We start from the raw sequence: 13,402 nt of genomic DNA, 5'->3' as shown, positions 1-13,402 counted from the left end.
TTCCCTGTTGAATGACATTAGTTACAGTAACACTGTCGCTACCTGTTGACTTACATGAGTTACAGTAACACTGTCCTTCCCTATTGACTTACATGAGTTACAGTAACATTGTCGCTACCTGTTGACTGACATTAGTTACAGTAACACTGTCGCTACCTGTTGACTGACATTAGTTACAGTAACACTGTCGCAACCTGTTGACTTACATAAGTTACAGTAACACTGTTCTTCCCTATTGACTTACATGAGTTACACTAACACTGTCGCTACCTGTTGACTTACATGAGTTACAGTAACACTGTCGCTACCTGTTGACTTACATGAGTTACACAGTAACACAGTAACACTGTCCTTCCCTTTTGACTGAATTTAGTTACAGTAACACTGTCGCTACCTGTTGACTTACATGAGTTATAGTAACACTGTCGCTACCTGTTGACTGACATTAGTTACAGTAACACTGTCGCTACCTGTTGACTGACATGAATTACAGTAACACTGTCGCTACCTGTTGACTGACGTTAGTTACAGTAACACTGTCGCTACCTGTTGACTTACATGAGTTACACAGTAACACAGTAACACTGTCCTTCCCTTTTGACTGAATTTAGTTACAGTAACACTGTCGCTACCTGTTGACTTACATGAGTTATAGTAACACTGTCGCTACCTGTTGACTGACATTAGTTACAGTAACACTGTCGCTACCTGTTGACTTACATGAGTTACAGTAACACTGTCGCTACCTGTTGACTTACATGAGTTACAGTAACACTGTCGCTACCTGTTGACTGACATTAGTTACAGTAACACTGTCGCTACCTGTTGACTTACATTAGTTACAGTAACACTGTCGCTACCTGTTGACTGACATTAGTTACAGTAACACTGTCGCTACCTGTTGACTTATATGAGTTACAGTAACACTGTCCTTCCCTGTTGACTTACATTAGTTACAGTAACACTGTCGCTACCTGTTGACTGACATTAGTTACTGTAACACTGTCGCTACTTGTTGACTGACATTTGTTACAGTAACACTGACGCTACCTGTTGACTTACATGAGTTACAGTAACACTGTCGCTACCTGTTAACTTACATGAGTTACAGTAACACTGTCGCTACCTGTTGACTGACATTTGTTACAGTAACACTGTCGCTACCTGTTTACTTACATGAGTTACAGTAACACTGTCGCTACCTGTTGACTTACATGAGTTACAGTAACACTGTCGCTACCTGTTGACTGACATTAGTTACAGTAACACTGTCCTTCCCTATTGACTGACATGAGTTACAGTAACACTGTCGCTACCTGTTGACTGACATTAGTTACAGTAACACTGTCCTTCCCTATTCACTGACATGAGTTACAGTAACACTGTCGCTACCTGTTGACTTATATTAATTATAGTAACACTGTCGCTACCTGTTGACTGACATGAGTTACAGTAACACTGTCGCTACCTGTTGACTGACATTAGTTACAGTAACATTGTCGCTACCTCTTGACTGACATTAGTTACAGTAACACTGTCGCTACCTGTTGACTTCCATGAGTTACAGTAACACTGACGCTACCTGTTGACTTACATTAGTTACAGTAACACTGTCGCTACCTGTTGACTTACATTAGTTACAGTAACACTGTCGCTACCTGTTGACTTACATGAGTTACAGTAACACTGTCGCTACCTGTTGACTGACATGAGTTACAGTAACACTGTCGCTACCTGTTGACTTCCATGACTTACAGTAACACTGACTCTACCTGTTGACTTACATTAGTTACAGTAACACTGTCGCTACCTGTTGACTTACATTAGTTACAGTAACACTGTCGCTACCTGTTGACTTACATGAGTTACAGTAACACTGTCGCTACCTGTTGACTTACATGAGTTACAGTAACACTGCCGCTACCTGTTGACTGACATGAGTTACAGTAACACTGTCGCTACCTGTTGACTTACATGAGTTACAGTAACACTGTCGCTACCTGTTGACTGACATTTGTTACAGTAACACTGTCGCTACCTGTTGACTTACATTACTTACAGTAACACTGTCGCTACCTGTTGACTGACATTAGTTACAGTAACACTGTCGCTACCTGTTGACTTATATAAGTTACAGTAACACTGTCCTTCCCTGTTGACTTACATTAGTTACAGTAACACTGTTGCTACCTGTTGACTTACATGAGTTACAGTAACACTGTCCTTCCCTATTGACTGACATTAGTTACAGTAACACTGTCGCTACCTGTTGACTTACATGAGTTACAGTAACACTGTCGCTACCTGTTGACTTACATGAGTTACAGTAACACTGTCGCTACCTGTTGACTGACATGAGTTACAGTAACACTGTCGCTACCTGTTGACTGACATGAGTTACAGTAACACTGTCGCTACCTGTTGACTGACATGAGTTACAGTAACACTGTCGCTACCTGTTGACTTACATTAGTTACAGTAACACTGTCGCTACCTGTTAACTGACATTAGTTACAGTAACACTGTCGCTACCTGTTGACTTACATTAGTTACAGTAACACTGTCGCTACCTGTTAACTGACATTAGTTACAGTAACACTCTCTCTACCTGTTGACTTACATTAGTTACAGTAACACTGTCGCTACCTGTTGACTGACAGTAGTTACAGTAACACTGTCGCTACCTGTTGACTGACATTAGTTACAGTAACACTGTCGCTACCTGTTGAGTTACATTAGTTACAGTAACACTGTCGCTACCTGTTGACTGACATGAGTTACAGTAACACTGTCGCTACCTGTTGACTTACATTAGTTACAGTAACACTGTCGCTACCTGTTAACTGACATTAGTTACAGTAACACTGTCGCTACCTGTTGACTTACAATTTGTTACAGTAACACTTTCGCTACCTGTTAACTGACATTAGTTACAGTAACACTCTCGCTACCTGTTGACTTACATTAGTTACAGTAACACTGTCGCTACCTGTTGACTGACAGTAGTTACAGTAACACTGTCGCTACCTGTTGACTGACATTAGTTACAGTAACACTGTCGCTACCTGTTGACTTACATTAGTTACAGTAACACTGTCGCTACCTGTTGACTTACATGAGTTACAGTAACACTGTCCTTCCCTATTGACTTACATGAGTTACAGTAACACTGTCGCTACCTGTTGACTGACATTAGTTACAGTAACACTGTCGCAACCTGTTGACTTACATGAGTTACAGTAACACTGTCCTTCCCTATTGACTTACATGAGTTACAGTAACACTGTCGCTACCTGTTGACTTACATGAGTTACAGTAACACTGTTGCTACCTGTTGACATACATGAGTTACAGTAACACTGTTCTTCCCTGTTGACTGACATTAGTTACAGTAACACTGTCGCTACCTGTTGACTTACATGAGTTACAGTAACACTGTCCTTCCCTGTTGACTGACATGAGTTACAGTAACACTGTCGCTACCTGTTGACTTACATGAGTTACAGTAACACTGTCGCTACCTGTTGACTTACATGAGTTACAGTAACACTGTCCTTCCCTGTTGACTGACATTAGTTACAGTAACACTGTCGCTACCTGTTGACTTACATGAGTTACAGTAACACTGTCCTTCCCTGTTGACTGACATTAGTTACAGTAACACTGTCCTTCCCTATTGACTTACATGAGTTACAGTAACAGTGTCCTTCCCTATTGACTTACATGAGTTACAGTAACACTGTCATTCCCTGTTGACTGACATTAGTTACAGTAACACTGTCCTTCCCTATTTACTTACATGAGTTACAGTAACACTGTCGCTACCTGTTGACTTACATGAGTTACAGTAACACTGTCCTTCCCTATTGACTTACATGAGTTACAGTAACACTGTCCTTCCCTATTGACTTACATGAGTTACAGTAACACTGTCACTACCTGTTGACTTACATGAGTTACAGTAACAGTGTCGCTACCTGTTGACTTACATGAGTTACAGTAACACTGACGCTACCTGTTGACTTACATGAGTTACAGTAACACTGTCGCTACCTGTTGACTGACATTAGTTACAGTAACACTCTCTTTACCTGTTGACTTACATGAGTTACAGTAACACTGTCCTTCCCTGTTGACTGACATTAGTTACAGTAACACTGTCACTACCTGTTGACCCCGTATTAGTTACAGTAACACTGTCGCTACCTGTTGACTTATATGAGTTACAGTAACACTGTCCTTCCCTGTTGAATGACATTAGTTACAGTAACACTGTCGCTACCTGTTGACTTACATGAGTTACAGTAACACTGTCCTTCCCTATTGACTTACATGAGTTACAGTAACATTGTCGCTACCTGTTGACTGACATTAGTTACAGTAACACTGTCGCTACCTGTTGACTGACATTAGTTACAGTAACACTGTCGCAACCTGTTGACTTACATAAGTTACAGTAACACTGTTCTTCCCTATTGACTTACATGAGTTACACTAACACTGTCGCTACCTGTTGACTTACATGAGTTACAGTAACACTGTCGCTACCTGTTGACTTACATGAGTTACACAGTAACACAGTAACACTGTCCTTCCCTTTTGACTGAATTTAGTTACAGTAACACTGTCGCTACCTGTTGACTTACATGAGTTATAGTAACACTGTCGCTACCTGTTGACTGACATTAGTTACAGTAACACTGTCGCTACCTGTTGACTGACATGAATTACAGTAACACTGTCGCTACCTGTTGACTGACGTTAGTTACAGTAACACTGTCGCTACCTGTTGACTGATTGGGGTTACAGTAACACTGTCGCTACCTGTTGACTGACATTAGTTACAGTAACACTGTCGCTACCTGTTGACTTACATGAGTTACAGTAACACTGTCCTTCCCTGTTGACTGACATTAGTTACAGTAACACTGTCGCTACCTGTTGACTTACATGAGTTACAGTAACACTGTCCTTCCCTGTTGACTGACATTAGTTACAGTAACACTGTCCTTCCCTTTTGACTTACATGAGTTACAGTAACACTGTCCTTCCCTATTGACTTACATGAGTTACAGTAACACTGTCCTTCCCTATTGACTTACATGAGTTACAGTAACACTGTCCTTCCCTATTGACTGACATTAGTTACAGTAACACTGTCCTTCCCTATTTACTTACTATTTGAGTTACAGTAACACTGTCGCTACCTGTTGACTTACATGAGTTACAGTAACACTGTCCTTCCCTATTGACTTACATGAGTTACAGTAACACTGTCCTTCCCTATTGACTTACATGAGTTACAGTAACACTGTCGCTACCTGTTGACTTACATGAGTTACAGTAACACTGTCCTTCCCTGTTGACTGACATTAGTTACAGTAACACTGTCACTACCTGTTGACTTACATTAGTTACAGTAACACTGTCGCTACCTGTTGACTTACATGAGTTACAGTAACACTGTCCTTCCCTATTGACTGACATTAGTTACAGTAACACTGTCGCTACCTGTTGACTTACATGAGTTACAGTAACACTGTCCTTCCCTATTGACTTACATGAGTTACAGTAACATTGTCGCTAACTGTTGACTGACATTAGTTACAGTAACACTGTCGCTACCTGTTGACTGACATTAGTTACAGTAACACTGTCGCTACCTGTTGACTTACATAAGTTACAGTAACACTGTCCTTCCCTATTGACTTACATGAGTTACAGTAACACTGTCGCTACCTGTTGACTTACATGAGTTACAGTAACACTGTCGCTACCTGTTGACTGACATTAGTTACAGTAACACTGTCGCTACCTGTTGACTGACATGAGTTACAGTAACACTGTCGCTACCTGTTGACTGACATTAGTTACAGTAACACTGTCGCTACCTGTTGACTGATTGGGGTTACAGTAACACTGTCTCTACCTGTTGACTGACATTAGTTACAGTAACACTGTCGCTACCTGTTGACTTACATGAGTTACAGTAACACTGTCCTTCCCTATTGACTTACATGAGTTACAGTAACATTGTCGCTAACTGTTGACTGACATTAGTTACAGTAACACTGTCGCTACCTGTTGACTGACATTAGTTACAGTAACACTGTCGCTACCTGTTGACTTACATAAGTTACAGTAACACTGTCCTTCCCTATTGACTTACATGAGTTACAGTAACACTGTCGCTACCTGTTGACTTACATGAGTTACAGTAACACTGTCGCTACCTGTTGACTTACATGAGTTACACAGTAACACAGTAACACTGTCCTTCCCTTTTGACTGAATTTAGTTACAGTAACACTGTCGCTACCTGTTGACTTACATGAGTTACAGTAACACTGTCGCTACCTGTTGACTGACATTAGTTACAGTAACACTGTCGCTACCTGTTGACTGACATGAGTTACAGTAACACTGTCGCTACCTGTTGACTGACATTAGTTACAGTAACACTGTCGCTACCTGTTGACTGATTGGGGTTACAGTAACACTGTCTCTACCTGTTGACTGACATTAGTTACAGTAACACTGTCGCTACCTGTTGACTTACATGAGTTACAGTAACACTGTCCTTCCCTGTTGACTGACATTAGTTACAGTAACACTGTCGCTACCTGTTGACTTACATGAGTTACAGTAACACTGTCCTTCCCTGTTGACTGACATTAGTTACAGTAACACTGTCCTTCCCTTTTGACTTACATGAGTTACAGTAACACTATCCTTCCCTATTGACTTACATGAGTTACAGTAACACTGTCCTTCCCTATTGACTGACATTAGTTACAGTAACACTGTCCTTCCCTATTGACTTACATGAGTTACAGTAACACTGTCCTTCCCTATTGACTTACATGAGTTACAGTAACACTGTCGCTACCTGTTGACTTACATGAGTTACAGTAACAGTGTTGCTACCTGTTGACTTACATGAGTTACAGTAACACTGACGCTATCTTTTGACTTACATGAGTTACAGTAACACTGTCGCTACCTGTTGACTGACATTAGTTACAGTAACACTGTCTTTACCTGTTGACTAACATGAGTTACAGTAACACTGTCCTTCCCTGTTGACTGACATTAGTTACAGTAACACTGTCACTACCTGTTGACTTACATTAGTTACAGTAACACTGTCACTACCTGTTGACTTACATGAGTTACAGTAACACTGTCCTTCCCTATTGACTGACATTAGTTACAGTAACACTGTCGCTACCTGTTGACTTACATGAGTTACAGTAACACTGTCCTTCCCTATTGACTTACATGAGTTACAGTAACACTGTCGCTACCTGTTGACTGACATTAGTTACAGTAACACTGTCGCAACCTGTTGACTTACATAAGTTACAGTAACACTGTCCTTCCCTATTGACTTACATGAGTTACAGTAACACTGTCGCTACCTGTTGACTTACATGAGTTACAGTAACACTGTCACTACCTGTTGACTTACATGAGTTACACAGTAACACAGTAACACTGTCCTTCCCTATTGACTGACATTAGTTACAGTAACACTGTCGCTACCTGTTGACTTACATGAGTTACAGTAACACTGTCGCTACCTGTTGACTGACATTAGTTACAGTAACACTGTCGCTACCTGTTGACTGACATGAGTTACAGTAACACTGTCGCTACCTGTTGACTGACATTAGTTACAGTAACACTGTCGCTACCTGTTGACTGACATGAGTTACAGTAACACTGTCGCTACCTGTTGACTGACATTAGTTACAGTAACACTGTCGCTACCTGTTGACTTACATGAGTTACAGTAACACTGTCCTTCCCTGTTGACTGACATTAGTTACAGTAACACTGTCGCTACCTGTTGACTTACATGAGTTACAGTAACACTGTCCTTCCCTGTTGACTGACATTAGTTACAGTAACACTGTCGCTACCTGTTGACTTACATGAGTTACAGTAACACTGTCCTTCCCTATTGACTTACATGAGTTACAGTAACACTGTCGCTACCTGTTGACTGACATTAGTTACAGTAACACTGTCGCTACCTGTTGACTTACATGAGTTACACAGTAACACAGTAACACTGTCCTTCCCTATTGACTGACATTAGTTACAGTAACACTGTCGCTACCTGTTGACTTACATGAGTTACAGTAACACTGTCGCTACCTGTTGACTGACATTAGTTACAGTAACACTGTTGCTACCTGTTGACTGACATGAGTTACAGTAACACTGTCGCTACCTGTTGACTGACATGAGTTACAGTAACACTGTCGCTACCTGTTGACTGACAATAGTTACAGTAACACTGTCGCTACCTGTTGCCTGACATTAGTTACAGTAACACTGTCGCTACCTGTTGACTTACATGAGTTACAGTAACACTGTCCTTCCCTATTGACTGACATGAGTTACAGTAACACTGTCGCTACCTGTTGACTGACAATAGTTACAGTAACACTGTCGCTACCTGTTGACTGACATTAGTTACAGTAACACTGTCGCTACCTGTTGACTTACATGAGTTACAGTAACACTGTCCTTCCCTGTTGACTGACATTAGTTACAGTAACACTGTCCTTCCCTGTTGACTTACATGAGTTACAATAACACTGTCCTTCCCTGTTGACTTACATCTGTAAGTGATCATTCATTAGTGTTGTTGTACACTATGTTTACAGGAAAGAGTTTAGGATACATTTAGTTCTTGTAATTCACTACAGTAAGTCCCACCGCCCCTTCTTTTGGTCCTTGCCAGCGTCTTGTCAGTGATTATTGTATGCTTCAGGGCTGAGTTCAGGAACAAGCTCGAACAGAGCCAGAGTGTAGCCTAACTAAGCTGTGGAGGCTGTAGCTGGGGCATCAAGGCTCCCCTCCACACACCTGGGCATCCCACCCTGCCCAACAATGGCTCCACAAACAGCCTTACCCAGGCTCTCATAAGCCTAACATCCGTCATCCCCTAACCACTGCGTATAACACCGTTTCATATAACAGTCATCTAACATAGCCTAACAGTTTCATATAACAGTCATCTAACATAGCCTAACAGTTTCATATAACAGTTATCTAACATAGCCTAACAGTTTCATATAGCAGTCATCTAACAGTTTCATATAACAGTCATCTAACATAGCCTAACAGTTTCATATAACAGTCATCTAACATAGCCTAACAGTTTCATATAACAGTCATCTAACATAGCCTAACAGTTTCATATAACAGTCATCTAACATAGCCTAACAGTTTCATATAACAGTCATCTAACATAGCCTAACAGTTTCATATAACAGTCATCTAACATTGTCTAACAGTTTCATATAACAGTCATCTAACATTGTCTAACAGTTTCATATAACAGTCATCTAACATAGCCTAACAGTTTCATATAACAGTCATATAACATTGTCTAACAATTTTATACAGGGAAATACTTCATATCAACTTCCAGGGAGAGATAGTAGTAATGTGTCAGGATTTTAACATAGCAGAGACAATTAGTTCAGTTAAGCTTGTCCCACATGTATTGCTTATTGGCTTAGACAAGGATAGGGTGAGGCTGTTTCAGTCAGAGATGAACTGTAGCCATCATGTCTCAACATGAAGGAGTTATATCAGAGTTTCAGCTTGGGGGTATAGCGAGTGCTGACACATGTATAGTACGACACAGCTTTGGTTTCAGAAGTGGGGGGGACATTTAAAAAATAAATATATCATGTTTTTATCCAGTTGGATAAAAACTCCAAACAGCCTTCCCGACCGCTTGGAGACATCCCTATGGTCCTAAAGCATACCGGTGCCTCGTTTTGTATCACATTCCAATGATAAATGCAATTTCAGAATATAGGGGGGACATGGAATGGAAGTAGCATAGTATGTAACACAGATTGAATAGAGTCCTACATTTCTTGTAAATAGCTTTTCTTTCTTATTTTCTGGGGGGGGGGTTCTCTCATAAAAATGTTTAAGATACGATTTGAGAATCTTAAAAAGGTTTTGTTATGCAAAGTATTTTTACGCTTTGAGGTTTGAATTAATTGTTGTTGACGTACCTGCCTATCGTTAACGCTGTATGATGAAATTATCTTCTCATCACCGAGGGAGTTTTTACTATGTACTTCTTCAAACCAAAAAATTACTATTAGTACTCAAACGTTCATGTTGACATACTGATCATTTCGCTACACCGCAATAACATCTGCTTATTATGTGTATGTGACCAATAAAATGTGATTTGATTTGATTTTGAATCATGCCATTCTAAGCTATTGGTAAGATGTTATAACACACCATCAGCTTGGGGCTGTAACGAGTGCTGTGTAGTACAGATGTAGAATACTATGTAATATTACAATAGAGGTAGATGAGGTTTCCTAATGTCAGAGTCACATCCCCAGAACCAGTTCGTTTTAAATACAGTGGCAGATTCGTTTTTTTGGTTCACTTCTGGCCATACAGGAAAATCCTCTGTTGATAATGAGGCCTAGTAATACTTAACCATTTCACTACCATGTTATGCATGTGTAGCACCTGTTCCATGTGTGTACTGCATGTGTGTACTGCATGTGTGAATGCATGATGAAAGACCATGTTACCATGCAGGGATTCTATTCATTCATCTCAATAGCACAGTTGCTTCATGATTCATGGTGAGTGTGTATGGAATTAATGTTTTAAGATGACTTTACATTACTTTAATCAATGTGTTACCATTGGGAATTAACACCTCAGTAATGAGTTAACCCTTTAGTTCTGACTGGACACCTTACTAACAGAAAGCTACCCAGGAATCAGAGGGAAGAACAGAAATAGATATATTGGACTTTACATGTGTTAAAATCAAATGTGGGTAGAGATATAATATGGATAGAGTGTACTGGTGTAGTCAGACAGAGAGAGGGGGCCTTTTACCTCAGGGTGTTATGGGAAACCGTGGCTCTGATATAGGTTGTCTGATGTGCTCTGGGTCTGTCTGTCTCAGGTTTTCGAGGTCAGACGAACTCTCCAGACACCGGCGCTCTCACTCTGGAGTGAAGCCTTATCAGTGTCCCATCTGCGAGAAGAAGTTTGCCCGCAGCGATCACCTGTCCAAACACATCAAAGTCCACCGCTTTCCAAGAAACAGCAGGACAGTGCGATCCGCAAACTGAGCACATTGACCTCCCGGTCCTGCTAGACTGAGGCCACGCCACAGGACACATGCAGAGACAGAGAGAGAATGTTTGTGAGAGAGAGAGAGTGAATGAATGAATGTGGGAGATTGCTTACAGCAGAGGGGACAGTGGGACAGACAGAATTAATGTGGGAGATTGCTAATAGCAGAGGGGACAGTGGGACAGACAGAATGAATGTGGGAGATTACTAATAGCAGAGGGGACAGTGGGACAGACAGAATGAATGTGGGAGATTGCTTACAGCAGAGGGGACAGTGGGACAGACAGAATTAATGTGGGAGATTGCTAATAGCAGAGGGGACAGTGGGACAGACAGAATGAATGTGGGAGATTACTAATAGCAGAGGGGACAGTGGGACAGACAGAATGAATGTGGGAGATTACTAATAGCAGAGGGGACAGTGGGACAGACAGAATGAATGTGGGAGATTACTAATAGCAGAGGGGACAGTGGGACAGACAGAATGAATGTGGGAGATTACTAATAGCAGAGGGGACAGTGGGACAGACAGAATGAATGTGGGAGATTACTAATAGCAGAGGGGACAGTGGGACAGGCAGAATGAACGTTCAAACAACAGTTAAGGGAGAGAGTGTTTGAATGTTTTGTTTGTTTGTGTGTGTGTGTGACGCACGTTGGTGGTACTGTGATAATTTATTGAGTAATGCAGAGACTCAAAAGATAAAACATTTTGAAAAAACAAGAACTGTTACATAACATGACATCTTCACTGGTGCATGATGGGAAGTTCAGTGCTTTAGCGGGATTTACACTTAAAAGCAATGTTCCCGCGTTCGCGGATACTTCATTCACAGTAAACGCTGCATATGCCGGCTCAATCAGAAATTACTTTTACATTTCAATGTCGCTATAGCACTGAACTTCCGCAGCACAGATTGAATTGAGTCCTACGTTTCTTGTAAATAGCTTTTCTTAATTTTTTTTTTTGGGGGGGGGGGTTCTCATAAAAATGTTTAAGATACGATTTCAGAATATAAAAGAGGTTTTGTTATGCAAAGTATTTTTACACTTTGAGGTTTGAATTAATTGTTGTTGATGTACCTGCCTATCCTTAATGCATCAACATTCCTTCTGCTATATGATGAAATTATCTTCTCATCGCCGAGGGAGTTTTTACTATGTACTTCTTCAAACCAAAAAATGACTATTAGTACTCAAACGTTCATGTTGAACTACTGATCATGATCAGAATCATGCCATTATAAGCTACCGGCAACATGTGGAGGCTGTCTCCTATTTTCACTATGGGAGCACCATGACGACTCATGCCTGGTAAAGGCTGGATCAGCTAACAGTGAACAGCCAACTGCAGAACAACGAGGTGCAGCAAAAAATATTTCATGTTTTATGGTGTGTTGTTTATATGTGAACCGACTGGCTTTCTGATCAATATTGAAGACATTGAAGAACCTTTCCTTTTGTATATTTGTATACATTAGCTGCAGGAGCTGTTATTGTCATTTTCTTTCATTTTCTGTTATGTCATTGGCTCTTTAAGCTGTCCTTCTCTGGGGCCAATATGTCAACTAAGTAGGCCTATGTAGTATCTGTTTGAATATAATGATAACACTTAACCCGTTGGTGACTGTATTAAATCTTCATAGCACATAAGCATTGAATGCCTGGCCTGCCATGTTGTATACAGTGTGTGGATGTCAGTGACAGTCGATCAATGTACAGTTTCAAACAGTACTGGTAGAAGCTACAGTATGAAGGACTCATACACTTCAATGTCAGTCTAATCAATGCTTTCAGTAAAATAGTTGAACTATGTTTTTTAGGGATTCTTGAAAAACTGCAGCTACAGTAGCCTGAGGTAAGTCTCCTCGATATCAACACAAAAGTCTGCCTCGTGTCATCGATGCATGGTGCTGAAGCACCCTACAGTGTTTCAAACTGGAACAACCTCCAAAAGCCTTTTTTAGCAGACAGACAGCAGTGCCAACCTAGCCAAGCTTCCTGGGTTATTACATTTCATCTGGAGGATCTGGAATTGCATGGTGCTTTATTCAGGCGGCAGGTAGCCTAGTGGTTAGAGGAGGCAGGTAGCCTAGTGGTTAGAGGAGGCAGGTAGCCTAGTGGTTAGAGGAGGCAGGTAGCCTAGTGGTTAGAGGAGGCAGGTAGCCTAGTGGTTAGAGGAGGCAGGTAGCCTAGTGGTTAGAGGAGGCAGGTAGCCTAGTGGTTAGAGGAGGCAGGTAGCCTAGTGGTT

At 41.0% G+C, this 13,402-nt stretch overlaps 1 protein-coding gene across 1 annotated transcript in view; it reads left to right on the top strand.

The window, feature by feature from the left end:
- LOC106572759 (Krueppel-like factor 15) overlaps window positions 1–12,807 on the top strand; it is a 54,119-nt gene extending 41,312 nt beyond the window's left edge. The window contains exon 3 of the mRNA XM_045696391.2: window positions 10,979–12,807. Within this exon, the coding sequence (XP_045552347.1) occupies window positions 10,979–11,147 (169 nt within the window). The 3' untranslated portion in view covers window positions 11,148–12,807. The remainder of the gene's footprint in view (window positions 1–10,978) is intronic.
- The last annotated feature ends 595 nt before the right edge of the window (window positions 12,808–13,402 follow it).

Source organism: Salmo salar, chromosome 15 (genome assembly GCF_965601325.2).
Source record: "Salmo salar chromosome 15, fSalSal1, whole genome shotgun sequence".
NCBI lineage: Eukaryota > Metazoa > Chordata > Actinopteri > Salmoniformes > Salmonidae > Salmo > Salmo salar.
Note: the sequence above shows the minus strand (reverse complement) of the source record. Positions and strands in the feature narration are given on the sequence as shown.